Below are 27,999 nucleotides of genomic sequence, written 5' to 3' on the forward strand. Positions count from 1 at the left end.
AAAATGATCGGCTGTTTTGCACTGTAGACACATTGTAAACACTGTGTTGCAAACTAAGCTAGCTGGGCCCTTACAGATACATGGAGTTACAGCTCTGTAATAAATTGCACAAATAATAGAAACATCTGGAGTATAATCTCTTCTCTGATATTTTTCCACCATGTAGAAGGAGTAGATATTCAGCACTCATGCTCAAGTACAATATTCAGAGTTAGCAGACAATAATGGAAGGAGAAAGGAGAGAGCTGATTTAAAAATAAGAAGAGAATCACTTGTGCATTATTCCTATATTTAATACTGGTACATAAAAGAATATGCAGAATATCCTCCAATGGAATCTGCAAGCACCTATTTCATTACTATTCGATTAGTAATTTGAGAGTCACAGATGGAATTCACTATGGAAACAGGAGTGATTATTATGGAGACCAACCAAAGAACAAGGGACATCTTCATGAGGCATCAGCTTCCTTCAGTTTCTCTCTTTTTCCCAAAACACCTTTCAATAACACTTTCAGTAAAACTCTTTTACTGAAAGAGTAGGATGGCACCTGAAAGTCCAGCTATTTGCAAATGTTACTCTGTTTTGTTTTGTTATCCTATTCATCTCACTGGAAAAGCAGTGAAGAACCTGTGCCAGTTCTGTGACCCTGCAGGACTGCAGGTAACGTGTCATTCTAGGCACACCTGGGGACACTCTGGTCTCTGGAATATGAACAGGGCAACTTCTCACTCTTTTCTAAAACTCATTGCCTTTTAGAGGTCACTTCAGCAAGCACGAACCTGGGACAATTGCTCCTCACCAAGGAGACTCTTCAGACCATTCCCTTCAAGGACTGTGTGCTAGCAGAGATCGAGTAAAGAGAATGATGGAGGAGTATTTTCCTGGCTCTGGTACCAGTTACACCAGGAGCTCTGTACAAACCATTAACTAAAGCCAGCAGTGTTTCGAGATAATAATGCTAGAGTTGTGGGGCTCAGAGCAGCCCAGAGTAGGGAAACCAGCTCTGCAGTTGCATGGAGCAACAGTAGCTCCATCCAGATCCACCTCCTCCAAGGTCACCTCGACCACAGAGCTTCTTGCAGGCCCGTCTCTGATGACGGCAAACGCGGCAGCACGTTTTTTGCTGCTCCCCGCCCATATTTCCCAGCGGAGCTCCCCGGGGCGGAGGGACCCCGGACCACGGCTCCGCTCGGGGTGGGCGCTGCCGAAGGGCGCGGGGATGCGGCGAAAGGCGGCCCCGGCACTGTGCTCTCCGCCCCGCGGGGATGCGCGCAGCGGCGCGGGGGAGGGATCGCGCCTTGCTCCCCCCAGAGCTGCGGCCCCGGCCCGGCCCCGCCGCCCGCCTCCCTCCCTGCCCCGCTGTCAGAGCCGGCCGCCCGCGGGGCAGCGGGGCACGGCGGGTGTGCGGCGTCTCCCTGCGGTGGCTGCTTTGGTACCGAGGGCGGCGGCTGCGCCCCATGCGGGGTCCGTCCGTCTGTCCATCCATCCATCCATCCATCCGTCCATCCCTGCGTGGGCGGCGGCTCGTGTGTGTGTGTGACTGACAGTGCGGCGCGCACAGCGCGGGGCAGCCGCCCCTCGCAGCCTGCCGGGGCCACGGCGGCGCGCCGCGGCTGCGGCAGCCCCTTCTCCGTCCCCCGGAGCCCTCCCCAGTGGGGGCGACCTCAGCGGCCTCGCTGCTCGTCCTCCTCCTCCCTCCTGGCGGGTAGGTTACGTTACCTGGTCTCTAGCTCGGGCTGGATCTAATCTCGCGGCCGCCGCCGGCTCCTCTCCCTGCCGCGTGTGCGAGTGGGGGAATTAATTTATTTATTTTCCATGAGGTGCCCTCGGCAGCGGGAGAGCCCGGGCCGGGCGGCAGGGAGGGAGGCCTGGGTGCTGCTGTGGGGCCGACGGGGCGCCCCTGTCCCGGGAGTGCTGCCGGGGAGCGGCCGAGACGCTTCAGCACCGGCGCGGGGGGGCGGGGGCTGCGGAGGAGACGCCTCTCGGGCTGCCCAACCCGGCTCCGCGGGGCCGGCGGGGGCGCGGCGCCCGGCCCGTGGAGAAGGGGATGGAGCCAGCGCCAGCGGGAGGTGGGGTGGGACGAGACGGGACGGGATGTACCGCGCTGTAGCGCGCTGGTGCGGCCGGGCGGGCAGGGCCGGGCCCCCGCGCCACCTGGAGCCAGGCGTGAGCCCTCCCCGCCCACCTGCCCGCCCCGCGGCACCCAGAGCCGCTACATTCTCCAGAAATTCTGTCCTTAAGGCTAAAATCCTGTAGTGAAAGAGATCAACATAATCATATAATTGCACTATTAAAACCTTTACCATCATGTCTATTCTTATGCATAAAGGTTGCACATTATGTACAATATTTAAAGTAGTGTAAGGAGGCTGGAATAATTGTGGTCATTGATATTGTGTTGCAAAATGTACAAAAGGAAATGTGATTATCATAGTATATATTTAAAAAAAAACTTTATTGCATGCACTGTGTTAGTGAGAGCTTAATGAATAGGATCTTTACAGGCATGTAAAGGAACTGAGGCTGCCTGTGTATGGATAAGAGGAGAGAGAACTTGGGTATGTTCTAGTTTGCTGAGCTGCTAGTGAAGGAAGGAAAGACTTGAACTTGTGCAGTTTATTTTTGTCTGTTTATTTTCCATTAATAACATTTGAATCCCTTAGCTAGCACCAGCCACAAAATCTTTAGAAAAATAATCTGGAAAGGAGCATGTCACCCTTCAAAAAAGTGGCAGCATGAATGGCAATGGTAATGGTACACATTCAAGAATCCATCCACAGAGGACTGCCATCCGAAGCATGAGTTAACAGAAATCAGGTTTCTTTGGCTCCTTTTCTTATGAATCTGTTTCCTTTTATGTGAGAAGTGTTATTAATTATTCTCTGTTTTAAACTATAATCATTAAACCTGTAGATACCAGTAATGCAACATTTTATCATTCCTTCATTCTTTAGAATGTTATTGTTATAATTTATGTATTGTCTCTTTCCAGGGCAAGTTTTTCAGATTCAGGAGAGAATACTTTGTCACGTGTTTGTAAAGCAGCCAGGTCTCTACAGTCTCTGGGCAGATTCTGGCACTGTAGTCATAAGGAGCAGTAAGTAGTTCACTGGTAGAGACAGCAAACACTGTTCTTCCTGAAACAAACTGAACAGTTTGGAATAATTTTTGTGACATTGCATAAACTAAGTAATACTTGAGTTACATATCTGAGTCCAGGGACATTTTTAGAAACAAACATGGTGACTGACAGGGCAGCTTGTCTAAGTCACAGTTACATTAATTTGGGTAGCAGTATCAGTCATCTCTTACGCAAGTGTGTGAAAGGAGCCTGTGCCCAGCATCCTCACAGTGGATGTGAGGAGCCTGTGCCCAGCATCTGTCCGGGCAGCAGGTTGCACTACAGGCTTTGGGGTCCACTGAGGGGCCCACTAAGACCCACAAGGGGCCCACTAAACCAGTTGGAGGAAAGAACAAATGCTAAGACGTGACTCTTGGGCATGCAAGCAAAGAAAACTTGGGTACCAATGCCCGTGGCCAAACTCTTCTAGGCAGGCCCACAATTACAGGATTAAAAGTGTGTAAATTATGATGAAATCTGATGAAAAGTCTTTCATAGAAAAGCTACTAGTGCTGAAATCCCCCCCAAGATGGGGGGAAGTGTTGGTCTGCTAGAAGGCAGGAGGGCTCTTCACAGGGACCTGAACAAGCTGGAGAAATGGTCTGATTCCAAAGGGATGAGGTTCAATAAGGCCAAGCACTCTAGCCACAACAACCCCTGCCTGCTACAGGCAGGAGAGCAGCCAGGTAGAAAGGGACCTGGGAGTTTGGATTGACAGGAAGCTGAACATGAGCCAGCAGTGTGCCCAGGTGGCCAGGAAGGCCTATGGCATCCTGGCCTGGATCAGGAACAGTGTGGCCAACAGGTCCAGGGAAGTGATTCTTCCCCTGTACTCAGCCCAGATGAGGCCACACCTGGAGTACTGTGTCCAGTTCTGGGCCCCTCAGTTCAGGAAGGATGTCGAGGTGGTGGAGCAGGTCCAGAGAAGAGCAACGAGGCTGATGAATGGACTCGAGCACAAGTCCTCTGAGGAGAGGCTGAGAGAACTGGGGTTGTTTAGCCTGAAGAAGAGGAGGCTCAGGGGAGATCTCATCACTCTACAACTACCTGAAAGGAGATTGTAGCGGGGTGGGAGTCTGTCTCTTCTCCCAGGCAACCAGCAGTAGGACAAGACGGCACGATCTTAAGCTTTGGGAGGAGAGGTTTAGGTTGGATATTAGGAAGAAATTTTTTATAGAGAGAGTAACCAGACATTGGAATGGGCTGCCCAGGGAGGTGGTGAATCCTCCATCCCTGGAGGATTTTAAGATGAGACTGGATGTGGCACTTTGTGCCATGGTCTAGTAACTGCGCTGGTGTTGGATCAAGGGTTGGACTTGATGATCTCAGAGGTCTTTTCTAACGGGGCTGATTCTATGATTTCCTCCACTGGTATGCCTTAACTATTATAAATATATACTTATATAGATATAAATGTATAGTTTTTTAAATTTATAAATTTGTACTATGTATGTTATAGACAATAAATTTTACACAGTGACATCTCTGAGAAGGTAAATCACGTACACAGTATTTGCTGTACTACATAGTACATGCTGCATGCTATGTAAAACAGTGCTACATACAATACAAATTAATGTATGCTGTACTTACAAATAAATTTTGATTTATTATACTGCATATATTAACATCTATATAGATTATATTAGTGTATGTTAATGATTACTTTGACATATACATTTTCTGTATATACATATGTGCCTCGTAGCTTCTTTCAATACCTCTTTTCAGAACACCCTCTTTAGGAAAGGTGTATTGTGGTGGTTTGAAAAACCTTTTCTCTGAGGTAGTAATGGTTTGCCCCACTGATAATACTGGACCAATCAAAAATCCACATGCACCCTACGGAAATTACATACCCACAGAAACGGAAGAGAAGGTGGTGAAGATAGTTTAGAAGGTGGGTAGCCATGATCTGAGCCAGGAGGAAGCAGGGGGCCAGTGAGCCCCTCTGGGGGCCAAGGGCCCCCAGCCCCCAGCTGAGGCTACAGGAGACCCGGTATAGTGTCAAAGCTGGACAGGGTCTCGTAATCAAGAGCTGGAAGAGTTTCCTTACTGTCAGCAGCAGCAGAAGACATTGAAAGCGGCAGTGGAGCAGTCCTGAACAGAGACAACAGTGGCTAAAAGCCAAAAAGATAGCCAGTAGCAGTAAGATAACGTGAAGCTGGCTGAAAGATGCAGAGATGTTCCTGCAGGAGGGAGAGCTGGCAACAAAACAGAGGAAAACTCAACAGGGCTGTTTTGGGGTAAGACTGGATCACTTTCCCAAAACCCAGAGACATCCTGAAGAGGAGGGGTGGACTTCCAAACCCTTGGGGAGTCCCAAAATGCAGCAGCAGCTAGAGAGAGGGAGAAAGGAGCTGAAAAACTCGGAGTTATCCTGAGAGATGAACCAGAACGGAATGCAGAGGAGGTGGCCTTGCCCTCCGCTGCTGCTGCTGCTGCTGCTGCTACCATGCTGGCAAGCTGAGACAGAGCAGAGGAGCTCTGGTAAGACTGAACTGAGAGCTGCCTTAAATGCTCTAATCTAAGAGAAGTGAAGGTCTCCAAGGAAAATCCCCCGAAGGCTCGGGGTTGGAATTTCCACAAAGTAAGAACAAAAATCCTGACTGCCATACTTAAATCTGCTGCCTTAGAAAAATAAAAGACACTAATCAGTGCCACAAAAAACTGAAATGAAAGAACTGTGGCCTGAGGAGTGACAGAAAGAGTTTTCTCTTTTCTTCTTAGACTTTTATTGAAGGAAAAGAGGAATTTAATTTAATGTAAATATATATATATATGTATGTAAATAAACATTTGTAAATATTTTCCCCTTACTCCAATAGTGAATAGTTGTGTTTTGTCTGAAAACTCTCCACATGAGGTGAGGAAGATATCAAGTCCATGCTATCACTAAACCCTCTCAACAGGGGCAAATTGTGGGAAGGGGCTTGAACTTAGAAATTGGATTCTTGAGAGTTTCAAACCACCACATGTATGCATCTTAATTTCCTTACTGTTGCAGTTTTGTGTTTTCTAGTCCAGGGCAGAGTCTGAACATAAGCTGGATGCATTTATAACTATGTTATTCTAGCCTACAGTCTACATTAAGTTCAGATACAGCTTAGTGCCTGCAACTGCTTAAGGTCATAAAAATTACCATGAGCCCTCAGACTACAAGTTAGTGTATGAATTTATTTTTTATTCTGACTTTGATTGCAGTGACATCAGGTTTTTAAAGTGAATACAGTCCTCGGTGAGTGCCTGTAGAATGAGGGCTCTGAAGTAATTTGATTCCCTGTTGCAGACTGAAAAAAAACCTGTTGTCATTCTGCATCTTTCCAGTGTTGGTGCACCTTTGCTGTAGGAAACCCATTATTCAAAGTAAAAATGTTCATGGCTACCCTCTTAGGGTAAGAATTAAAAATGTTTGAGTGATAGCAATTAATAATTTCTGAGTGAATTTCTGGAAGCTACCAAAAGTTCAGAGCTGGTACCTGTGTATATGTGTCTCTGTATGGGAGCGTAGCATTATGTATTTTTCAGTGAAATAATTGTAAAGAAGAAATTAAACCACTTATCATATACATGTGTGTCTATGAAAAGAGTCATACATCTAGTTATTCATTTTGTCCATTCAATAGTGTGATAGATTTCTGTGAGGCTGCATGTTAAACACTCTCTTGTTTTGGTTGATAACAGCTTGAGGTCTTTTTAGTGATATTAACATAAAAGATTTGTGTTAGTTTTCACTAGAGAAAAAAAAAATGCTGCAAGCATTGAATATGTGATGGTATTTTCTGTAAGTCTATCCACTTATTGTTTGGGTAAGTCCTCTACTAGAATAGTCCATTTTCCCCACATGCCACTCATTTTAGTTGAAGCAAGAATTTTACAGGTCATCCACTGAGCTTAGATTCCTCTGCTACATCTCAGGTTATGTCTTTCTTGTTACAGAGTTTGAATCTAAAGGATGCATGTTTATGGTTGTGTGTTGTTCTGGCCTGCAGAGGATTACATTCTGATTATGTTCTGGTTTTTTCTGGATTGGTTTTGGTTCCATATATACCCAACTCAAACTTCTCTCATGTCCATAAGCAGGTTGGTGTGGTGCGCATTCTTTTCATTTCTATCTGATACACAGGACAGTATCATGAATATTATATTGGTGAATCATATAGGCCACCTTCTGTGAGCTTTATATTAACAACTAAGAGTCATCAACCTGTGTCTCGCTCCACCCCCATTCATACACACAAATAGCTCTCTCATTACCATAAAACTTAATCCTAGTCCTGTTAGTGAATGAGATACATATACTTTAAGTTTTGTGATAAGATTCATTTAACTATGATTAGAGTGTAGAATTCTAATGACAATATATAGCCAAAGTATGTCTTTCTATTGAGGTCAGTTTTCTCTATAACCATCAACCATGTCTATTCTAGGCCCAATAAAATTCTTCTCTTTTACAGCTCACGGTGACAGAGAACACAGCACATTGTAACTACAGGACTTTCACTCGACTGTGAAAGATCTCTATCAAGCCTCACAGAGAATTTGAGGCAGCTGGCAGTTATCAGCTGAAGCAGGTAGTCAGTAGAAGTGTAGAAGATAAATAGATAATTGAAAGCCAATCTGGAAACCTGGGAGAGATAATAAGCCTCTCTTCTAGAAGGGAGCCAACAACTCATGTAGGTCACTGATGAAATCAACTCCCAGATCAGGTTGTGTCTAATACTACTGAAAATACAGTGGCAGTTCATGCCTATCATGACTGAAGTAGTAGTCAAGTTGTTGGAAATGTGGTTTGGCGTATTCAGTTATACAAATCAGTATTGCACTAGAATGAAGAAGGATCATACTGCTGAAAGACAGGTGACCAAAATCCTAGGAGCACCATGGCCCTCTGCTAAATTACAGTTGCCAAAATAGAAAAGTAGTTCTACCCCCTTCTTACCCTCCATGCTGCTTTATCTGCCATGCAACCATTACATAGTATTCCTGCCATACTGACCGTAGTCCTCTGTGGGGCAAGTGATTACTTTTTCATGTGATTTCTATTTATATTGAGATAATGGAACTATTCTGTTCTCTCTACCATGAGCACAGAGAATAGAGGGGGAGGCTCATGTCTACGAGTAAAAGAATGTGTTGATCTTAGTCGCTCCATTTTAAAAGTCTTAAAAGCAATCTTTCTCTTCAAGTCACTCTTATGATTCTCAAATTCCTGTCTGCAGAAAAGTGTGAAATCTTGCATGAACGTGCAAGGAAACTGGTACCATTTGGTAACTCTTCTTGCTGGGTTCTGAGTTCTTGTAGAACTATATTGGTGGTAGGGAGATAGCACAGGGAGATATTTTTGTGAGAGCAGGTACAGAGAAGAAGTCTTTGGCATATTGCCAAAAAGAAAGTAGCATTTTTCCACCAGAGAAGTGTTTGAATTGTTCTGCTGACATGTCTTTATTTTGTTAAACAACTCAGGTGGACCACAGGAAATAGCTGATGACAATGTAATATTAATTCTTGTGGAGGTGAACAGAACAACAAAAAACCAAAAAAACAACCAACCAAAAAAAGACTTCTGCTGCTCTTTGCTTTAAAAGGTGCTTTTTAAAAGTTTTTCTGCAAGACACATTTAAAAATCTGTCTACAAGAACTATAAATAATTCTGTGCATTTACACTGGAAGAGCATAAAGCAAAACACATGCATCAAATATTTCTAGAATGTTAGTTGCTACAGTTACAGTACTAGCTAAGAAAGCAATATATTAGATTCAAAAAATCCATTAACAAAATTTACATGTGTCCATGTTGCTGGTTGCAGAAATAATGAGTCATTTGAGCAGTCTATGTAATTCTTAAAAAGTAATGGATGTACATGTTTTTATTTTTTATGTATTGTTTTAATATTTGTTTTACTATGATACTGGACATTAATTACTTGTGTACTTCTGTAAATTCTGCTTCTAAGTAGTGATTGTTGAGGATATTTTTCATATCTCATTCTGTGACTGCTAAAACAAAAAAAGATCAAAGTTTTAAAGCTTAAAAATGCATCAAAAGTTTAAAATTATCATTTGCTATTTTGAGGCCTAATTCATCTTTCCATTATAATCCTAGTGATAGGCTTCAGGCCAGTCTATCAGTTTCTCAGTTTCGATGCAACTGTACAACTGTAAATTACCATTGTGTTATAAGACATGCCTAACTTCATTATATTACAAAACTTCTTAGGTAGCAGGAGAATTTGCTTTCTGATGTACATATTTTTATTTGCTTTTAAAAGAAGATGGAATGAAATAGCAAAAAAAATTGCTTTTTAGATAAAATTTCAGAATTTGCCTAAATATTTCTTATATTAGAGTCCAGTATATCAATAATTGTAATCTAAGAAGATGTCGACAACATGTTGTTATAAACAGTCCAAATAATACCTAGGACAGTATATAAAGCCAGAACTAAGAAAGCATCACTCTCAGGGAAGCATCCTTATAACTAGGATAGAAGCAGATCTATTTTACTTTTTTCTCTCTCTTATGAATCCTTGGAATATTTCAGTCTTTTTCTGTGTTGGGATCCAGATTCAACAGGAAAAGCAGAGAATAAATAGTTCAGCTCAGGCTATGTAACTCTCTGAGGTTTAGGTACTACTATAGGACATCTCAACAGTGGAAGGTCTTAGCATTTCTTTCTGGTCAAGGTCTCTAATTGTATGTAAAAGGAGACATCCTTCATTATCTGGTTGTGCTCAAAAATTTATTCAGTGCTCTAAATCTCAGGAAATGAAGGTGTCTGTTCTATGTAGGTACATGAGTTGGATTAACTGTTCAGACAAACATCATGCTTGACTGTTCCCTAAGCTATTTGCTTTACCATCAGGGCAAAGAAAAAGGCTTCCCTCTTAAGGAACTCCTCATGGACGCACTTAAACCACTGCTTGTATGAAAGTAGGGCTGCCTAAGGAACTACATATGACTCATCCTGCAGCAATAATAGTCTGAATAAGATTAGATGGGTTTGCAGAAACATTAAATGGCAGCGTGTATACTCTCAGATAGGATCACATTCTGCACTCAAGGTAACATGAAAGCCCAACTCATCAGCTGGTTTACAGAATATAATGAACATCTTGAATACCATGAGCATATTGAACTAAACTTCAGTACTTAATTTGTTATTCATTGTGTTGAAAATACTGGACTATATGATCAAAATCATACATGAAGACCTTTCACTCCATGCCTTTATGTCTTATTAAAATCATGGTTTACTTTGCAGCTCTCTTCTGGGATAGTCACATTTTCACAAAGTGGGTAAAACCTAAGAAATAAAAGTATGGTTGGAATACTAGTGTTCTGCATGCTTCAGAACTGTAAAAATCATCTGTATATCATGTATTTACTTTCTTTACTGATGAGGTCCAAAATGTAGTTTTGCAAGATAAAGGTATTATACCTTTACTGAAATATATAATATTTCAGCTGTAGTGAAATGTTTATGTTTTGGGGGTGGTTCTAAAGTGAATTACGAGGAAGCAGAAGTCAACTTTTTGGGGAGGAAGGTCTCAGACTGCTAATCCAAACCCTATTTTCCCCAACAAACACATAGCATAACAGCTTTGTGTTTGCACACGTTCACATATGTCTTCTTACTTTTTGGTGATGTTCTTATTCTGTAACAATTAGGCCTGATGGAGCTTCTGCTGAGGTTTTTTTCTACAGATTCAGTAATGATAATTTCTTTTTTCACATTTCCATTTTATTGCCAGTCATTTTCTCATTGTCAGTAATATCTTTGCATGAACAAGTCCAATACTGACTTGGTATTGAAATATTCACTTCTTGTCAAATGGCTTGAATTCTGCTAAAATTTATTGTGGTCTAGGGTGAGGCTTTAGTGGAGATTAAGATGCCTTAGACACCTATATGGAAGGGCTCAAGTGTTAGCTATATGTATAAACTCTTGTTCTGGACAACAGTCAGTGCGATCTGTGCACCCTATCAGTGCCTTGTCGGCTGACAAACTGCTTTGTATATTTTTCAGAGTGAGATGGGTTGTTCTCTAGTCTCCATCTGAATACAGAGAAAAAATATAGCATCGTGTGAAATGTAGTCAGTTTCTGTCTTGCAGTTCTCTACAGGATGAAATTCCCAGAAACTGGAAAAATACTATACTGTAATCATTAGATTCCTGACAAAAATAGTGAAAAGAACTTTCTTGAGTTTCTCCCAAAGATAAATTAGGATTATGTAAAATTGTCATTTGCTATGACTCATGCACATCATACAACTCTGTACTCTAAGCTGGTAACACATATTTAGCCAATTAACAGCAATCTTGGATACCTTCATATGCCTTTTCTGAAAATGACTATCACTGTAATGATGTCAGTTCTTGGATCTCTTGGGCTTATTCAATACATTTAAGATTATTTGAATTGGTAGCCTGTGATAATGGGAGACTGCATTTGTGGATGCAGAAGGTTATTCTGAATTTGGTGTCCAAGTGTCTTATTTACCTGTTCCATGTGAATAAAATACTTGCTGTAAACATAGTTTTTTGTTTCTTTTATAGTGATTTTATCTATCGGGGGAAAGGAAATCATCTCTCCCTTATCCTAGAAATATTTGCTTCTCATAGCACTGGGTTAATCTGAAGATCAGCAGCTAATATACCACAGAACAGGTTTGAATCCAACCATCAAATAAGATCAGAAAGCAATTGCAAAGGACACCATTAAAAGTATGGTCGAACTAAGGTTACACAGGGTGGCTACTGACCCAGCTACAGAGACAGAGCCTAGACAGCTGCAGAGCAGTGGCAGCCAGCCAGCGTGCCTGAACAGATGAAGATGAGGCCAAAAGGAGGAGGACTTAAGATATTAGCTGCTCTAATATAGAACCAACAAGCTATATAAGATCCTTACATACTCGGACAAGAATTACAACACCTACTTGGAAACAAAGTCCTTGAAGCTTCTTGTGCAAGTTTTCAAATAGAATTTCTCATAGCCAAAGTATTTAAAAAATATTAGCTTTTGAGACATATTTAATTCTAAAAATTGTTTACATTAGGTACATCATAAACAATCTTTACCCTCAAATACATCATATACTGAGTCATTAAAGAGAGGCCATGACTTCACAGGCACATTTCAGTCTATGCAAAGATAATCCAGATTTTCCTTCTTTGATTGGCAATTATGATCTCTGAACCCATGTATACTGTTTCTAGTATCCCAACTAGCCCACTCTTCATGATGGTATACAATGTCTTGTGTACTTTAATTGTTCTTTGAACAAACAAAAAGTTTGAAAGCCCCATTTCTCTCTGAAAGTGCATTTTTCAGATATAACGTATAAACTGTGTGCATCTCCACTGGATGAAAAGATTATTTTTCCTATTCTATTTATAAAGCTTATTAATGATTTACGGAATAGTTGCAGACTGATGCAAAGGCCTGACAATTGAAAACCAAGCAATTAAACAGCTCAAAAAGGAAGAAAAGAGATGCAATACAGAAAGATATATGCAGAGAACCTGTAGGTGTCTGCAACCCTCCCCATTATTCTCTGTAGGAAGTACTCAGGATTAGCTGTGGATATAGGTGATGTCAGAACCAGTCCTCTAAACCTTTTCAATTTTCCAACATGAAAATCTGTTTTAGAACTGTGGTACTAGATATGAAACAAGCTCTTCTTTTTTTTTATTTCAATAGATTTTTTTCATTAAATTTTAGCTCGTCTGCACTATATAGTGTGTATATTTTTTCTTATTAAGCAAAAAAATCTTTCCTGATAAGGGCATCTTTTCTGTGAAAGCACCTCTTAAAATAGACTAGCTTGATGCTCTGGATAGCGCTTTGACATTGAAAAAAAACAGAAAGATGCAAACAAATCCTGGCAAGTGTGGAAGTGATGCCTGCATAGTTCAGAAATGATTTGACTCATTAGTAGATTAATAGGCTGCACAGAGACCTGGATCTTTGAAGGAAGTCAGTGAATTAAGGGCAGACTTACCCTGTAGCTCCCATTAGCCTGCATATGTGGATTAGCTAGATCTACAGATATTTCTGTCCCATACAAATCAGTGGAACAATGGATATAGGTTTTATATAAAATCATCACAGCCATAAAATGGAATGTAGGAACATTTTACAATTACTGTAGTTAGAATGGTCAAAGCATTTAAATACAGCTTTGTCAGGATTTTTATTCTCAAGGGCCTACCTATTCAAAAATCTGAGGTAACTGAATATCACAGAGTTAGGTTTCCTAGTATGGTTAATTTTTTTCCTCAGTAATAATTCATAAAATCATTTAACAACTTTTGTGCAAAAATATGGTTTGATGTATCTGATAGAAGCTATACCTGCTCTTGGTTGAGGGCAAAGGAATGGGTAAGATGACCTGTTATCTATGACTGCAATCCACTGTTCCTACCCTTTATCTTTCCAACAGTGATGAGTTCTGATGACAGACAAAGTGAAATACAGCAGTCCCTTCCAAAGGGCTTATAGTGTTCTCTGTGTGCAGGAAGGTCAGCAAGATTCCAAACACTCCACATTAAAGAGTTCAATTGCAGGGAGGAGCCTTTGCCAGTCATGTTTTGAATTTCAGTTACTTTACATGAGATATATAACACACCAAAAGAAACTTTTGCAATGTGGTAGCTACACCAGACCTAAGCATCTAGGCTACCCTTATTCTCAGTGGTTAGAAGTAGGCATCTGAAGGACACAATTTCATCAAAATGTTCTAAAAGGGGTCAGTGAAATTGTGTTCTGTAACCATTTCTTGCTATTGGCTACAAAGACAAGCCAAGGTGTTAGTACAAGTATAAACAGCTGCAGTTTAAAAATCTAAAGGTAAATGAAATTACTTAATTCCTAACTTTTCCCTTGTTTGCATATTGCCATCCTTTTTCATGGAAAAAGTGGTTAGTGGACTCAAACCAAATTTATCATACTGCCTTTAGCTGATTTTTGACTGCTTAATAGTTCATTATATCCTCTCTGTCTCCTATATACAATGACTTATCACAGAATTTTTGCTGATACTTCTGCCCTAGGTAAGCATAATATTACTTAAGCTGAAGAAGCCATTGAGTTGCACATGTGAACAGACTTTCTCCTACAACCTTCAACACGGAACAATGACAAGGATGGAGAAGATGTGGATTGTGATGTCTTCACTGATTTTATTTTAGATGTAGTAAGAGACATTTCAACCTGGTTCTGCCTGCCCATCAACATATGCACCTCAACATAAGGACTTAAAACTCTGTTGGTCAGTTGTTCACTATACTTAAACCACAGGTTGCTAAAGTACTCCATTTGAAAGCTACTAATGTGCTCCATTTCAAAAGTATACTTTGAAAAGATCCTGTAATATGGATGTATTATCCAACAGAAGTGAAAAACTGTGACAATTTTGCTGAACTCGTATTTTGTGTAAGTTACAATGAATCTTCCTCCAGACGGCTTGAACACCCATAAAGCTCTGCAGAAATGGGAGTTATTTACTGACAAGTCCAAAGCTATGGCTAATGAGCCCAGACCATCAATGCAGCTACCATAGACCTGCCAGTAGCTGGCAGCTGATCTATGACATTCATGGAGAAGATATTTTTCTCCTGTGTGAAATATCTCTTTGCCAACTGTGTTCAAACTTGGCACAGATAGAAATACTCAATGCTAAGCTATATTCTGCTATGATAGGAAATACTGTGTTTGGTAAGTTCTTTCTTCCCCATATGAGAGCTATATTCTCTGTTTCTTACAGCCCTCATCAAATACTTAGCTAACCGTAGTTACAAAAATACAGTAAAAGAAGTAATATTCATTCAAAATCCTAGCTACCAGTCATCTTGTAGTGATCGTTTAGAATTATCAAATAAAATAAGGCATGACACTCAAAGAGGAGCAGATTGGATGTATATATAATGAATTCAATTTCCATTCATCTCTCAGTGAGAGTTTTTGAAGAAGAGAAAGTTGGAAAAATTACAGTCGTGTTTTCAGTGAGCACAATGAGACTGTTGTTTATAAACCAGCGCTCATGTTTTGTTATCCATATATGACTATACAGTTAATTTTTCATCTTAAAGAACTGTGTTTCTTTAGTGCTTTTGTCATACATTTCTGTCACTATCCTGAACAAAAAGAGTGAAGATAGAGTGGTTTAAAAAGGTTTAAAAAAGCCCCAAATGGCTCCCCATCCAAAAAGAACCCAAACCAAAACAGAAGTTCCAATGGGGAACTCTTTATATTGGCATAATATTTGGGGTAATTTATTGGTGGTTTTCTGAGTATTTCGTTTTGATGATATTATGGTAATTATTTTTATTGTGAATGAACTCAGAAGTGCTCAGATTAGCAAATGAGTGCTTTTCTAAATCTTAATAATGAAAGATCAATACATGATTCTAAAATTACTTGTGACAAATCCCAGCAATAATAGAGGAATATAGCTTTCAATTCACTTGTGTACTTCAGTGCATTTATGTCAATGAGACTATGTTCAATTCTTCTGTGCAAAGAATTGATTTTTCAATTTACCTTCTAAATTAAGTGATAGAAATAATTTCTGGGGTTTTTTTTTAGTTTGAGATCAAAGTATTTTGTGGCCCTGTATAAACAATTTTCTTGGAAGACAGATAAGAAAAGAAGAAAATGGACCAGATCCAGACAAAGCTGCTGGAGAAAGCCACGTATTTCTTTCTGTTGGAGTTTTAGAACACCTACACTGTGCATCTTGGGTTTAGTTTTCAGGTCAGCTTAGGGGAATTAACTCCTAAACTTCTTTAATCCTGAATTCCAAGCTGTGAATGGTTTTGAAAAGAGGCCAATTCGAACAAAAGTAAGAGAAGTCTTCTCTCTTCTCTGGGTTACTGTCAGAATATCCATAGCCTTGGGAGAAAGTATTAATTTAACCTATGAAATAAACTGTTTCAGATTCCTACCCTCAATCAGAAAGAGAAAAATCAGAAAGAGTTCAGACAAGCACCATAAGAGGTGGGATGTGGAGCATGTGAAGACTGGGAAATATATGTTGGGGAAACTTCATTTTATGTAAGACATCATCACTGACTCTGAGAGAGCAATAGCTTGATAGTGCAGGGTTCAAAAAACTGTTCAAGAACCATTGGATTTAAAAGCACTAATACAAAACATCACAGTAAAAGGTAAACATGCTCTCCCATTTCTTCTTTGTACTCTGATGTTAGGATGCTAACCTAGGATCTGGGAGAAAGCTGGGAATTTAATCACAGACTGTCAAATTTTGTATGGATGTCAGGAGCACTAGATTAAACTGGCATAATGATAGTTCTATGCTTGTATGTATGAATGAAATTTTCAGAATTCTGGTAATGAGCACATTTGGCTTGTGCTCACATAATTTGGAAGTGACTGAAAATGCATTTTTGGAGAAATTCATGCTTTGTCAAATCATCATCAACATCGCCATCATCTCTACTCATCTCTCCTCATCTGACATCAGCCTTAGCTGCAGTCCTTCAATGAATGAAGATGGAGCAGAATTAAAAGATACCATTAAGAACACTTAGCACAATACGGGTGTTTGATATGGAGCTACATTTCATTTTGCATCATACAAAATGATTGCAGTTTCAGGAAAGGGGAGAAGAACTATCTAGTTTGTCAAATGCACCAAGTGTTGGAGTTACAAAATAAAATTGTTTGACTTAAGGAATTGAAAAGCATAAATGAAGATTAAGGAAAAAAAATTAAATTGCTGATGCATTGCAAATTTGGAACGTGACTGTATGAACAAAGGCAATTTGCAAACACAGCAGTCACTCCCTCTATTCCTCTGCTTATGGCATTTAATGACTTCCTTGACTATTTTTGACGGCTTTTCTTTTCTTTGTTATGTGTCTCAGTGTATTTTATAGACTGAACAAAGGTACGTCAATCAGAATTACAAACCATCCTATTTCATGCCATGTTAGAACCTCCTTAAAATCTTATTTCTCTCTGTCCCACCTTCACATACACACATACAGGAAATTAAGAATACGTGAGTTTGCATAACCTGATAGTTTAAAAGTTTGTAGATAGAATTAAATCCAAATTAGTAAGAGAAAATTAGGTCATTTTAACTTATAGTGTTATATAAGGTGGTTTTTGAAAGAAGAAACATGAATGATGTAAATTATATTTGTTTAAACTAAAATAATTCTTGATTATGCAGTTTCAGAGTTTCTAGGGAAGTCATTGAAGTGTCTTGCTGAGAACCTAAAATTTTTTTGAGAAGTGTGCATGCACAGTGTTATACAAGGTTTGTTTTTTATAGATCTCAGCAACAGGATTTCAAAGGCAATCAAATTCAACCTTCTGCTATTGCTGACTATGTTGTTACAATACTTTTTAAGATTTGGACATCTATATTAAAATAAACATTTCTTCACAGAAAATATTTTCCTCCCGAAGTTCCTCACTTCAAATGGATGCATTTTAGAGCTTCTCTTATCTGATGTCATGATCTTTTTCTACTGAAATGGGGTACAGTATCAACCACATCCAAGGTTTCCGTTCACTCTCCTTATTCACATATATATCTTTACCTTATTTTGACAATGTTTTTTAATTAAGCTCTGACTTACCTTTTTGAAGATACTTCTTTTTTTTTAAAGCTTCAAGTTGCTCCCTGTAATTAATGACATATGAGCTATGTATTGACTAAAGAAAGGATAAAACTTACTCACTCAAAGAATTCATGATGTAAATTTATGAGTGAAATATTTCCTTCACTGCACTATGTCATTAAATATATCCACTAAGAAGTATAAGCATTTTCATTAATTTATGGAGTTTACCCTGGTTCTTGATTGAGACCATTCACAACAGTAGGCAACCACTGATTTAACAATAGTTTTGGGGTGAGTCATTCACAGAACTATATTTGAAGCACATCATAAAAATTATACCAAAAACAAGTAGTTATTCCCTCCAAAGTTGATAATCTTTTACTGCATCTGCACAGGCTTGGCAAATTTTCTCCCAGCACTTTCTTTTCCCTTCAACTTCCTACACAAACTGAGAATCTAATTAACTCCTTCAGCACTGAATTCCCTATTCCCTGCAGCTATTCTAATTCAGATAGTAGCCTTTATATTATTTTTATGGAGCGATGTCTTTCGCTAAGACCTTTAAAAGTGATTTTCCATGATGCACTTAGATTAAATTTTTGGTTCTCTTCTTTCCATACCTGAAACAGATCAAAATATCTATATCTCAGAAAGCATATACTCTTCTGCTACTTCTGAACCTGGAGATGTCTGTATGTAGTTAGCCCCTCTTTGTCTATCTAAAGCTTTGTAGGAACATATACGATTGCAGAATTATTTTGTCCTGAAAAGCATTGCCTGCTCTAAATCTGAACTCCATTATGATTTAGAAACCGAAAGACTGTTTCCCAAAGGATCCAATCTAGTAACTTCTTGTTGGATGGTGTCAGGAACTGTCAACAGAGTGTTCAATCTATGGCAAGCTACAACTGCTTCCTTCAGAAGCCATGGCTTGGAAAAGAGATGAGATTACTAGGGTGCATGCTGATGGAAGGCAATATACATGGGTTTAATCATCACTCCCTAGATAATTTATGTATATTAAACTTTGCTTAGGATTGAAACAAAATAATAATGGTAACGACAACGTTATTCACCCAATATGGAGCCCATCTGAAACTAATATTTCTAGCTGAGTGCTTTGAGTATCACTGTCAGCCCCAACCTAAGCAACAGCCTTATTGTGAGGAAATTTGCTTGAGATATGAAAACTATGGATTTAAGCTTGTTGGAGTTGAAGGAAAAGAAGTAATTCTCTGCAACGTATTTATATAGTGAGCTACATTCTAAGGGTAGGTAGCATCAGATGTGCCTTAAAAAAGTTGAGCCATCTTTGTTTACATGTTTATCCTGAGGAAATGATTTAGCACGAGTCCAAAATTTTCAATGCAGTCTCTTTAGAGTAGAACAAAAAAATAAAAAACAACCACCCCCCCCCACACACACACAAACCCCCCCCCCCAAAAACCAAAACAAACCAAGAAAAAAACCCCAAAACCCAAACTAAACAAAAAACAAACAAACGAACAAAAAATCCCTGATTGGTCAAACCCTTCCTATAAACTCTTTATTTTCTTCCATGCTCAGAATGTGTGACCCATAAATTGCTAAACCTTGAAATATTCAATGACTTTCGGTGTCACCAGTAGCATTGACCTGCATCTTCACCCTGCAACAACTGGTGACACCTGTACTTGTAAACAGGGAGCACACTTCAGCTGACACAGACTGGCCACAGCCACATAATATTATTGGCCTTGGGACTGTGCCTGGGAGAGTCTACTTTGATCCAGAGATACAGTAATGTCTTGTAATTTTCTTTATTTTTCAGTTAATGTGTTTGAAATAATGAAAGAATGTTGCAGCCCAGAATGTTGTTTTCAGATCATGTTACTGAGGGCATTTGTTGAAGGTTCTGGGTTGACATAGATAGGGCTTATGGGTGTATTCAAAGTGCAAGACTTGCTTTCCAGCTGGAGTTGGTAATAGGTTAGTAAGCGATAGCAGGGTAGAGAAAGCTCTGGGTAGGGGAGTGGCTCTTGGTTCTTGCAGTGCCATGCATTTTCCAGGAGAGTGTTAGATGGTAGAGGTGAAAACCACGCCAGAGAGTATGTTAATTATTAAGCAGTATGAATAGTTGAGTTCAGGATTTGAGCTTACTCTCTAGTCCTATTTTACTTAGCACTGTAGACAGACAAATGAGATAAGGTTTTACTGCTGGGGACATTTTCCCCTAATCTAAAAAATGTTTGAACATGAGTAGACAAGGAGACAGAAGTAGATAACATCAGGCATCATGCTGGTTTCAATAACAAGGATTGGACAAAGGTAGCACAAAATTCTTGGTTTTCCCCTTCACAGCTGACGTAAACTCTGCTTTTACCCTCTGCTACATACATGTTTAATGGATTTTGTTAGAAGGGAAATGATGCAGGGACACAGAGCAGAAATGGAAAGTAAAAGAGGAAACCAGATCACAGAGGAACTATGAATATGTTATAAAGAAAGAACTATGAATGTGTCATAAAACCATAACTATGGAAATGGGTAAAGAGGAGTCTTAAACAGGACTTTCATAACTGCAACAGATTGCAATGACACCTTCATCCTAGTCCCACAATAGATCTTTGGAAGGACTATTGACTTCATTCCTGTGGTATCACATTTTATTCAGTTGTTTGTTTTAAATAGAAGATCCAAGTAATAGATTAGTCTGGAGATATGTCAGTAAAACAGAAAGGCATCTTGATTTTTAAAAAGGAAATTATACATCTTTGGCCAACCCTGGTATCCAAATCAATTAGTCTTAAAAATTATTAAAGTATTTTTAAGTATTAGTATTATTAAGTATTAGCATTATTAAACCTTTGAAACATCTTAAGACAGTATGTCCATAAAGTATAATAAAATAAGAACTATGCAGGGCCATCCAAAATATAAACTGGAAATATGACACACTTGCTCCTTTATGGATTTTTATATTATTACTTATTCTAAGTGATGATTTTGTAGATTTTCAAATTATTCTTATTCTTAACGTTACTATAATTTGTGTATCTTTGGTTGAAAATTGTTGTAGTGAATTCATTAACAGCAACCAAAATGAAAAGATACATTGCAGCTGGCAAACTTATGAAACAAATAATGTGATACAAAAGAAAAATAAAATAATTCTATTGTGTTAATTGCACTTAATTATAATTATATTACAATTCAGTTGTAATAGTGTTATTAAAAAGCAGAACACTTGTTGCTTCTTGAAAAAAAATCTCTTTTCATATAATTTTCCTCACAACACTCCATGCTGTTGGTTTTGTTTGTTATTTGTTTAAAGGAATGTTAAATCACTTTTAAAAACATTATAGGTGATCATCAGTTGCATGCTTATACTATTTATTTCAATAAGACAAATTTATTGCTGAGACTACACCCTCAAGCATGTGCATTGACTACAGTAGAAATGTGGATCTGTAAAGGGCTGAACTGGCAGATCACTCTCCACACAGTGCTTTTACCTTTCAGTTCCAGTACGATTTTGGAGAGTTAGTGTGAGAGGTCTTCACAGAATAATGGCCTGAAGTGAAGAAGTGCTGATCAAGCCTTTTGTCATTGAAAAGTAAATCATCACCCTGCTGTTTTTAAAATCTCATGGACATGGGTTTATGGTGTGACTCTGAGAAATATTATTTCTAATTTTTCAAGGGGATAAGCAAATCTGTGAGAAGTGTTTGCTGAGAAATCAAGAACCCAAGGTGGGAAGGAGGGATATGATATAATTTTAACACATTTTATTCCTTTGACTATCCCCACACTATAACTCTCTCTCACTTCTGGCAGGAGCACTAGCCTGTTATTTTTTAGTGCATTGACAGCCATATAAAGATGCAGAGGTACTGAATTAACTACATTATTAACTAGCAAAGATGACAGTGGGAAAAGCTTGAATGACATCTTTATGCTCTGCAGTACCATCTAAAGATGAAGATCTGAGAACAAATCTATCACAAAGGCTTCGTACCATAAGGACAGCTCTTTCAAAATAAAGCCCAAAGGACTGCAGTCATATACTGATGAACCTGAGAAATCCAGGTCTCCTTCATGAGTAGGAGAAAAGATGCTGTACTTCTTCTTCCAACAGCAAATTACAAGCACAAATCCCAATAAACTTGACTTTATAGTGTCTTGCTTAAGAAGATCTCTGAAATTCACAGATAAGATGATGATGATCAACCTTAGCCACCCAGTCAAGTAATTTATTGAAAACATGGATTTTGTGTTACTGTCTTGTGAGTTGCTGCCTTGGAGACCCTAAATCCTGAGGAAACATAATATATATTAATTTCCTCACCCTTGTGCAGTTCTCCATTCAACAGAGACAAATATTGGCCCTACGTGACTATAGAACAACCTTTTTACTCTTATATGAGAGAAATTCATCTTGAAATTAAACAACTTACTGCCAAAATTGTTTGGTTTTTTTTATTTTTTGCTGGGCTTGTGTGATATTTTCAGATAGCAAGAGAGACTAGTTTGTACTGTAATCAGGCATTCTCCACAGGTGGCATTATTTGCCACTTAAGCTGGGAAAACCTTCCTCTGTCCTTGCCTCTTTAAAGAGAGGGAGGATATTCAGATGAAATATACAGATATCGTTGTGAGTGAAGCAAGAAGGCCAAAATGCACTCACAAGGACTGGAAGGGATTGCTGTAAGACTTGGTGCTGACATTTGCTTTGCATTAATCCTCTTCATCAAGAAAAGAATACTCTTCACACAACAGATATATTGAAGGTGTTGGTGAGACTATGAATCTTTTGTCAGAAGTGTGAATCATTTTTTAGAGGAGAGAGAAAAAGCAGATTAATAAAATGGAAAGAAACAGCTGAACATCAGAGAGATGTTTCTCTGAGTGGCAGAGAGCCACATTCAAACTCTGGCTCTGTCTGATTCAAAGCAGAAATTAAAACACTGGTCTCATTCTGCATTTAAGAGCAGAAATCCCATTTTTGAGAAACATCAATGAAGAGAAATTGTTATTTTGTGTAATTGTGTAAACAAAACTAATTATGCTGTGGACTAGTTATGCTGTAGCTGAATTTGTCCCAGAGTTTTATTTAAGTAACTGCCACATTTCCAAGTAACTAGGAATGAATATCTGACTGCAGATATTTTCCTTGATGATGTGTCTCATTCTGAATTTGCAAGTAATTGTGGAAAAATTACTGTCATTTTTCCTATTGATGTGTATACCCACAGTATTCATTTGATAGCTAATATATCACCTGAACTATCTATGACACATCATAGGGTTTTTTATGGTCATACCCAAGGAGAACATTTGAATGGATGACTCTCAGTAAAAAAAGTAGTGGCCCTCTTCAGAAGTTTAAGGCAAAACTTTTATTTGTTTCCTGGGTAAGAAAACTACAATCTACAAATAGTCTTTATCTTTCTCCTCTTGGATAATAAATTTACCACTATCTTCTAGAATCTCATTATTTTTTAATTTAAATTTGAATTTCATCTTAAAGGAAAAAATGTACAGGTTCAGTAACAAATGAACCCACATTTATGAAATAAATTTTGAAAACTACAGAAACAGTAATTTATAAAAAAAGGGCCTAGTTTTTCTGATTGACAAGTTAACAATATCTATTAGCAATATATTATAAATTATATATTATAAAAGTGGTGAATGCAAAGCTTCATACTAAGCAGTATATTTTATGACACCGCTTTTTGTTAGTAAATTTTTAGCATGGTAATGGAGCTTGTAATAATAAAAATTATTATACCAGATGAATAATTAAAGAAATAAAAATACCAAGGAATGGGTCCTTGGCTAGACAAATCTATGAACTAATTGTTTCCATAGTGCTGAATTTGAATAAGCAATTCCATAACCATTTTTTTCTTTCTGTTTGTGAATTATTTCTGCACTCTAAAAACTCAGAGGAACATCATGTAAAAAGAAAAAAACTCAGACAAAATGCCTCTCAAGCTTATTCTGAGCACCTGCAGAATGACGTAGGTGAATGAATGTTAAAAACTACAGATCAAACTCGACACTGATAGTTGCACATAAATGCACATAGAAAGAAAACCAGTCTAAGCTATAGATGCAGTGACATGCATCAGTGTAACTGTTTCCACTTGAAAACAGATCTTGGGAGTCTTTTTCGTTAATTCTCTGACAATCTCAGTTTGAGTAGAGCAAAGAAGAAAATATAAATATCCCAATTTGTAAAATATTTCATTAATTTCTGAAAATGCAAGCACATAAAATCCTCCAAACCTGTAAAAAAATGGAGAATGGTGAGGTAAAAAATTGCTTAGGATAAGTGAAAAATAAAATAAAGATTTTTGGTGTTTCAAATTCCAGTTATTTCCCTTCAGATATATAATTTCTAGACCATGTGCTTGTCACATTTCTTTGTCAAAAGGACAAATAATTTAATTTATTCCATTACCCTCTTTAGGATTTTATGTGGTTTTTCCTAAATTAAGTGTTTGAAAACTAGGCACTGAAGTCTTAGTTATCCAGCTGTCTAATCAACAGAGGAAAATAGACACTACAGAAAAGTTTCAGCTTACCTTAACATAGTAATCCAAAATTGTTCCAATGAATTACCCTTGAGGCGTCTAGTTCCATCGATCAATTCCAAAGGTGGTTTGACGTGTCCAATTCACCTACAGTAATGTGCTACTGGTATTTCTGCCATATATATTTCTGCCTCCTCTTTGGTCTCCAACACTATCATGAAGAAATCCTCTATAAGGATGAAAGGTTGATCAGTTTTCACTTTACTTCTCAGATGGCTAACTTGTCACCAACTGTTGGGCATTATTTTATTATACAAACCTTTAACAGACAAGAAATCAACTAGTTAGCAGTTTATACATTAAAAACCTGGGAAAAAAAATCAGTAGGGGTTGCAAAACTACCTCTAGAACTCATTTGCACTAGCAATGGAGAGAAGAGAGTTTGCGTATTGTATCCACTGGTTTCCTCTCCACAATGTATGCTTATTTCAAAGCTTCTGTTGTTTCAAGAGATGTTAATAATTACAAGGGAAAAGACATTTTCAGTAGAATATGATGATTTGCCTGGAATGGGAGGACATGAAGTAGTAATAATGTCTAACAGGTCATGAGTTAATGAAATAGTTTTTCAGTTTCCTACCTTTGAAAAAATCAGAGTGCTTAAATCTGAGTGAAAAGATTTAGTTGTGAAGATTGTAGCGAAAATATCGCACTGCATATGTGCATAGGATTTTGCTGCATGATCTTATGAGTTTAAGGTTGTAGTATTTTCGGTTTTATTGTTACCTGAGAAATCAATTTATAGCACAGTTTGTTCTTGACACTACTAACCCATTTTAAGCACATCAGATTTGTCCTTCAGACACTGCATAACCTTTCTGTCATTTTCTGGGATGATTTAATAAAATTGTTGTTGACTTTCGCATGCTTAATAGTCTGGAACATTTTTGTATTAACAGTTTGCATATTCCTAATAAAAACACTGTGAGGTATTTCACTTTCAGCTATTTGCCAGTTATAAATATCAACTCACAACATTTGGACAGAAAAGCATTTTTTTCCATGTACCCTTATCACAAGTTTTTACTTCTTGCCATTTTTAGCTTAGCATTGAAGTTGATGTGAAATGAGGTACATAAATATATGTTTTATTGTATATTTGTGCACAAGGCAGTAAGGTTGCAAACATGAACCTTCTACTTTTAGTAGGATAATTTCAACTTAAAAATGCAGGAGTTTGATCAGGTCCAGTGAAAGTACAGTCTTATGTTAAAGGAGAAAAACAAAAGTATCAGAACTAAGTGCAGATTTGGATATAGAAGAATATTCAGTAGATTTAGTGAACATTATCCTTTTTATTCATAAGCAGTGAATGTAAAACTCATTTTATATTAAGCCATTATTATTATCTATATCTAGCGTGAACTGTGGAAAATGTATAGTGATTTGTAGTTTACAGAAATTATGTTTGTGTTAGAATTAGAAATATGAAATATGTAGTAATTTCACTCTTGGGACTGTCCCTCTTTTTATGGCAACTATTATATTTGTGTTTTATTATGTTAGAAATATTATCTTTCATCTTAACAACTGTCTTGCATTTTTACTTTCTAATGAGACAAAATGCCTTCCACAGCAAATTTGGTTGTGAATTTTGTCAGTAGAAACCTGCCATATTTAATATTGTTCTTTTCTGGACTTCTCTGTGTTGTGGTTATTACAGCATGTAACTTTTTCTGTGATACTATTGGTACAGTGTCAGTATATACATATGACATCAACACTGGAGTGTTGATGTTTCTCTCTTCCAAGAAGTTAGTGAACTGTTATGAACTCAGAACTAAATTTCTGGGTGGTAAGTGGAACAGAAGAGTATCCTTCTGAGAGAATAGTTTATTGAGTTCAAATCAATCAAAAATAATTCAAAATAGCATACGTTCCAGATATTCCCCCATGAAAATATTTTCCTTTTCTGAAATGAGACCTGTTTATGCTCCATTTACTCATATTTTTTAAACTTTACTTTTTTTTTTAAACCTACTATTCTCTCAAATTAATACCCCAAACATGCGACAGCTGTACAGTCAGAAAGTCATGTGTCCATGTCTCCCATTGCAATTAATTTTTCCACATACATATATATATAAATAGTAACTGAAGAAGAGATTTCAGCCTTACTAGGATCCTCTACAGAAGCAAATTGTAGTTTCAGAACAGTTAGTTTCCTTGCCTCAACCAAGAATATTTACTCATTTATATGAAGAGAGGCATCTGCACAGAGATATTATTGTTTAAGACAATCACCTGGCATGCACAAAGGGCAGATGGGTTTGGAAAACTCTCCACATATTTGAAAAATTACAGACTTCTGTATGATCCCTTTCAGGCTGATTAGCCACAATCTCCCAGTGTTCAATACTTTGTCAAGAGGCTATATCATGGCTGGGTGCAGCCAAAGTCATGCTGAAAGCATGGAAAATAACCTATGTATCTTACAAATGTACAATGTTACTGAATACTGAAAAATGTGGTAAATGGTTGAGGAGGAGGTAATAATTTAGTTCTAGTTAGAAGAACAAATTAACTGAGAGTTGGCACATAACTTATTAAGAAAGATTGATAAGATTTCATTAGATTGGACCTATCAAGGTCAAGTAAGACTGTTGTACTGAACATAAAATGAAGGGTGGCATAGCTTATGCTGTGTTTCCTCATATTATACGTTCAGACTGCTTAAACCTTTTCTTTTCACACCCATGTGACCTATGCATGGTCACCATTCTTCAACTTCCTTTCATGCAAATTAGCTTAACATCCCCAAGAAAAAAACAACCAAACCAAACCAAACCAGTTTTCTCCCTAGTCCTTTGTTAAACAGACAATTATCCTTAAAAATTGAATTATAATAATTTTTTTCTATCCCCGACAGATTGCTCCATCTCTACAACATAACAATGGCCATGAACAAAGACTGGTTCATAGGTGTTCTTTTCTGCTTCCAAGGAAAAAGATGGGCAAAGGAGGAGCATAATTTGCATTGCCTCTCTTCAGAAGGGAGTTTACAGCTCTAGTCTTGAGTTAAACAGCCATTTATGCTGAAGAACATGTAGCCCAGAGCTCTGCCTGTCATCTTTGTGTATGTGTGTATCTGTGTATGTGTGTATGCCTGTGTGCCTGTGCGTGCCAAAAGAATAGTGCCTGCTTTGAAAACCTTTGCTTCTGTCACATATTTCCTAAATTGGACACACAGGTAGTCTCAATAAAAAATAACAGCTGTCTTAGAAATATTCAGTTGCCTAGATTTTGATAAAGTACAATATCAATTCAAGAATTTTTCTTCTGTTCTTCTGAAAAACTATTATTAACAAAATTGAAAGTGAAAAATGAGTCTGTGAGGTCAGACTTGCTCCTAAATACAATTTGCTCTTACCATTCGGGTATTACTGTTATGGCTATTATGACATTTCTATGAATAAAAAATTTATATTATAAGAAGATCTATTTTCATTCCAAGTGATGCTTTTTCATTTTTCCCTAGAAATATTCAATAGAATGTTATTTACAATAATTACCTGGTTTTTATGTTGCAATGTTTTTTTTTTCTGTTAGACACTCTCATACACACATTCATACATATATAAGCATACATATATATTCATATATATTTTTATATTGTTTTGAATCTGCAAATGTGAATTAGGAAATCATATAACTGCTGCAAACAGAGCAAGCAATTCTTGTTGCATCAAAAAAG

The 27,999-nt window shown here is 38.0% G+C and overlaps 2 protein-coding genes across 2 annotated transcripts in view; one reads left to right on the forward strand and one right to left on the reverse strand.

The window, feature by feature from the left end:
* Positions 1-1,980, reverse strand: part of SLC16A7 (solute carrier family 16 member 7) — an 82,429-nt gene extending 80,449 nt beyond the window's left edge. The window contains exon 1 of the mRNA XM_064655819.1: positions 1,724-1,980. The gene's annotated coding sequence lies outside the window, so the exon portion shown is untranslated. The remainder of the gene's footprint in view (positions 1-1,723) is intronic.
* LOC135415245 (uncharacterized) lies at positions 545-27,742 on the forward strand. The gene is made up of 6 exons (XM_064656905.1): positions 545-664; positions 938-1,709; positions 2,997-3,101; positions 7,583-7,801; positions 17,547-17,638; positions 27,175-27,742. The coding sequence occupies exons 1-4, from the start codon at positions 545-547 to the stop codon at positions 7,612-7,614; spliced, it is 1,029 nt and encodes a 342-aa protein (XP_064512975.1). The 3' UTR covers positions 7,615-7,801; positions 17,547-17,638; positions 27,175-27,742.
* Positions 27,743-27,999: the final 257 nt, after the last annotated feature.

Source organism: Pseudopipra pipra, chromosome 5 (genome assembly GCF_036250125.1).
Source record: "Pseudopipra pipra isolate bDixPip1 chromosome 5, bDixPip1.hap1, whole genome shotgun sequence".
Taxonomy (NCBI): domain Eukaryota; kingdom Metazoa; phylum Chordata; class Aves; order Passeriformes; family Pipridae; genus Pseudopipra; species Pseudopipra pipra.

Bases quoted from the DNA above. Each gene is read 5' to 3' on its own strand.
- LOC135415245 (XM_064656905.1), top strand. From the start codon at position 545: ATGGCACCTGAAAGTCCAGCTATTTGCAAATGTTACTCTGTTTTGTTT. The intron at 665-937 runs GTAACGTGTCAT...CATTAACTAAAG, and splicing joins GTGACCCTGCAGGACTGCAG to CCAGCAGTGTTTCGAGATAA. The intron at 1,710-2,996 runs GTAGGTTACGTT...GTCTCTTTCCAG, and splicing joins CTCCTCCTCCCTCCTGGCGG to GGCAAGTTTTTCAGATTCAG.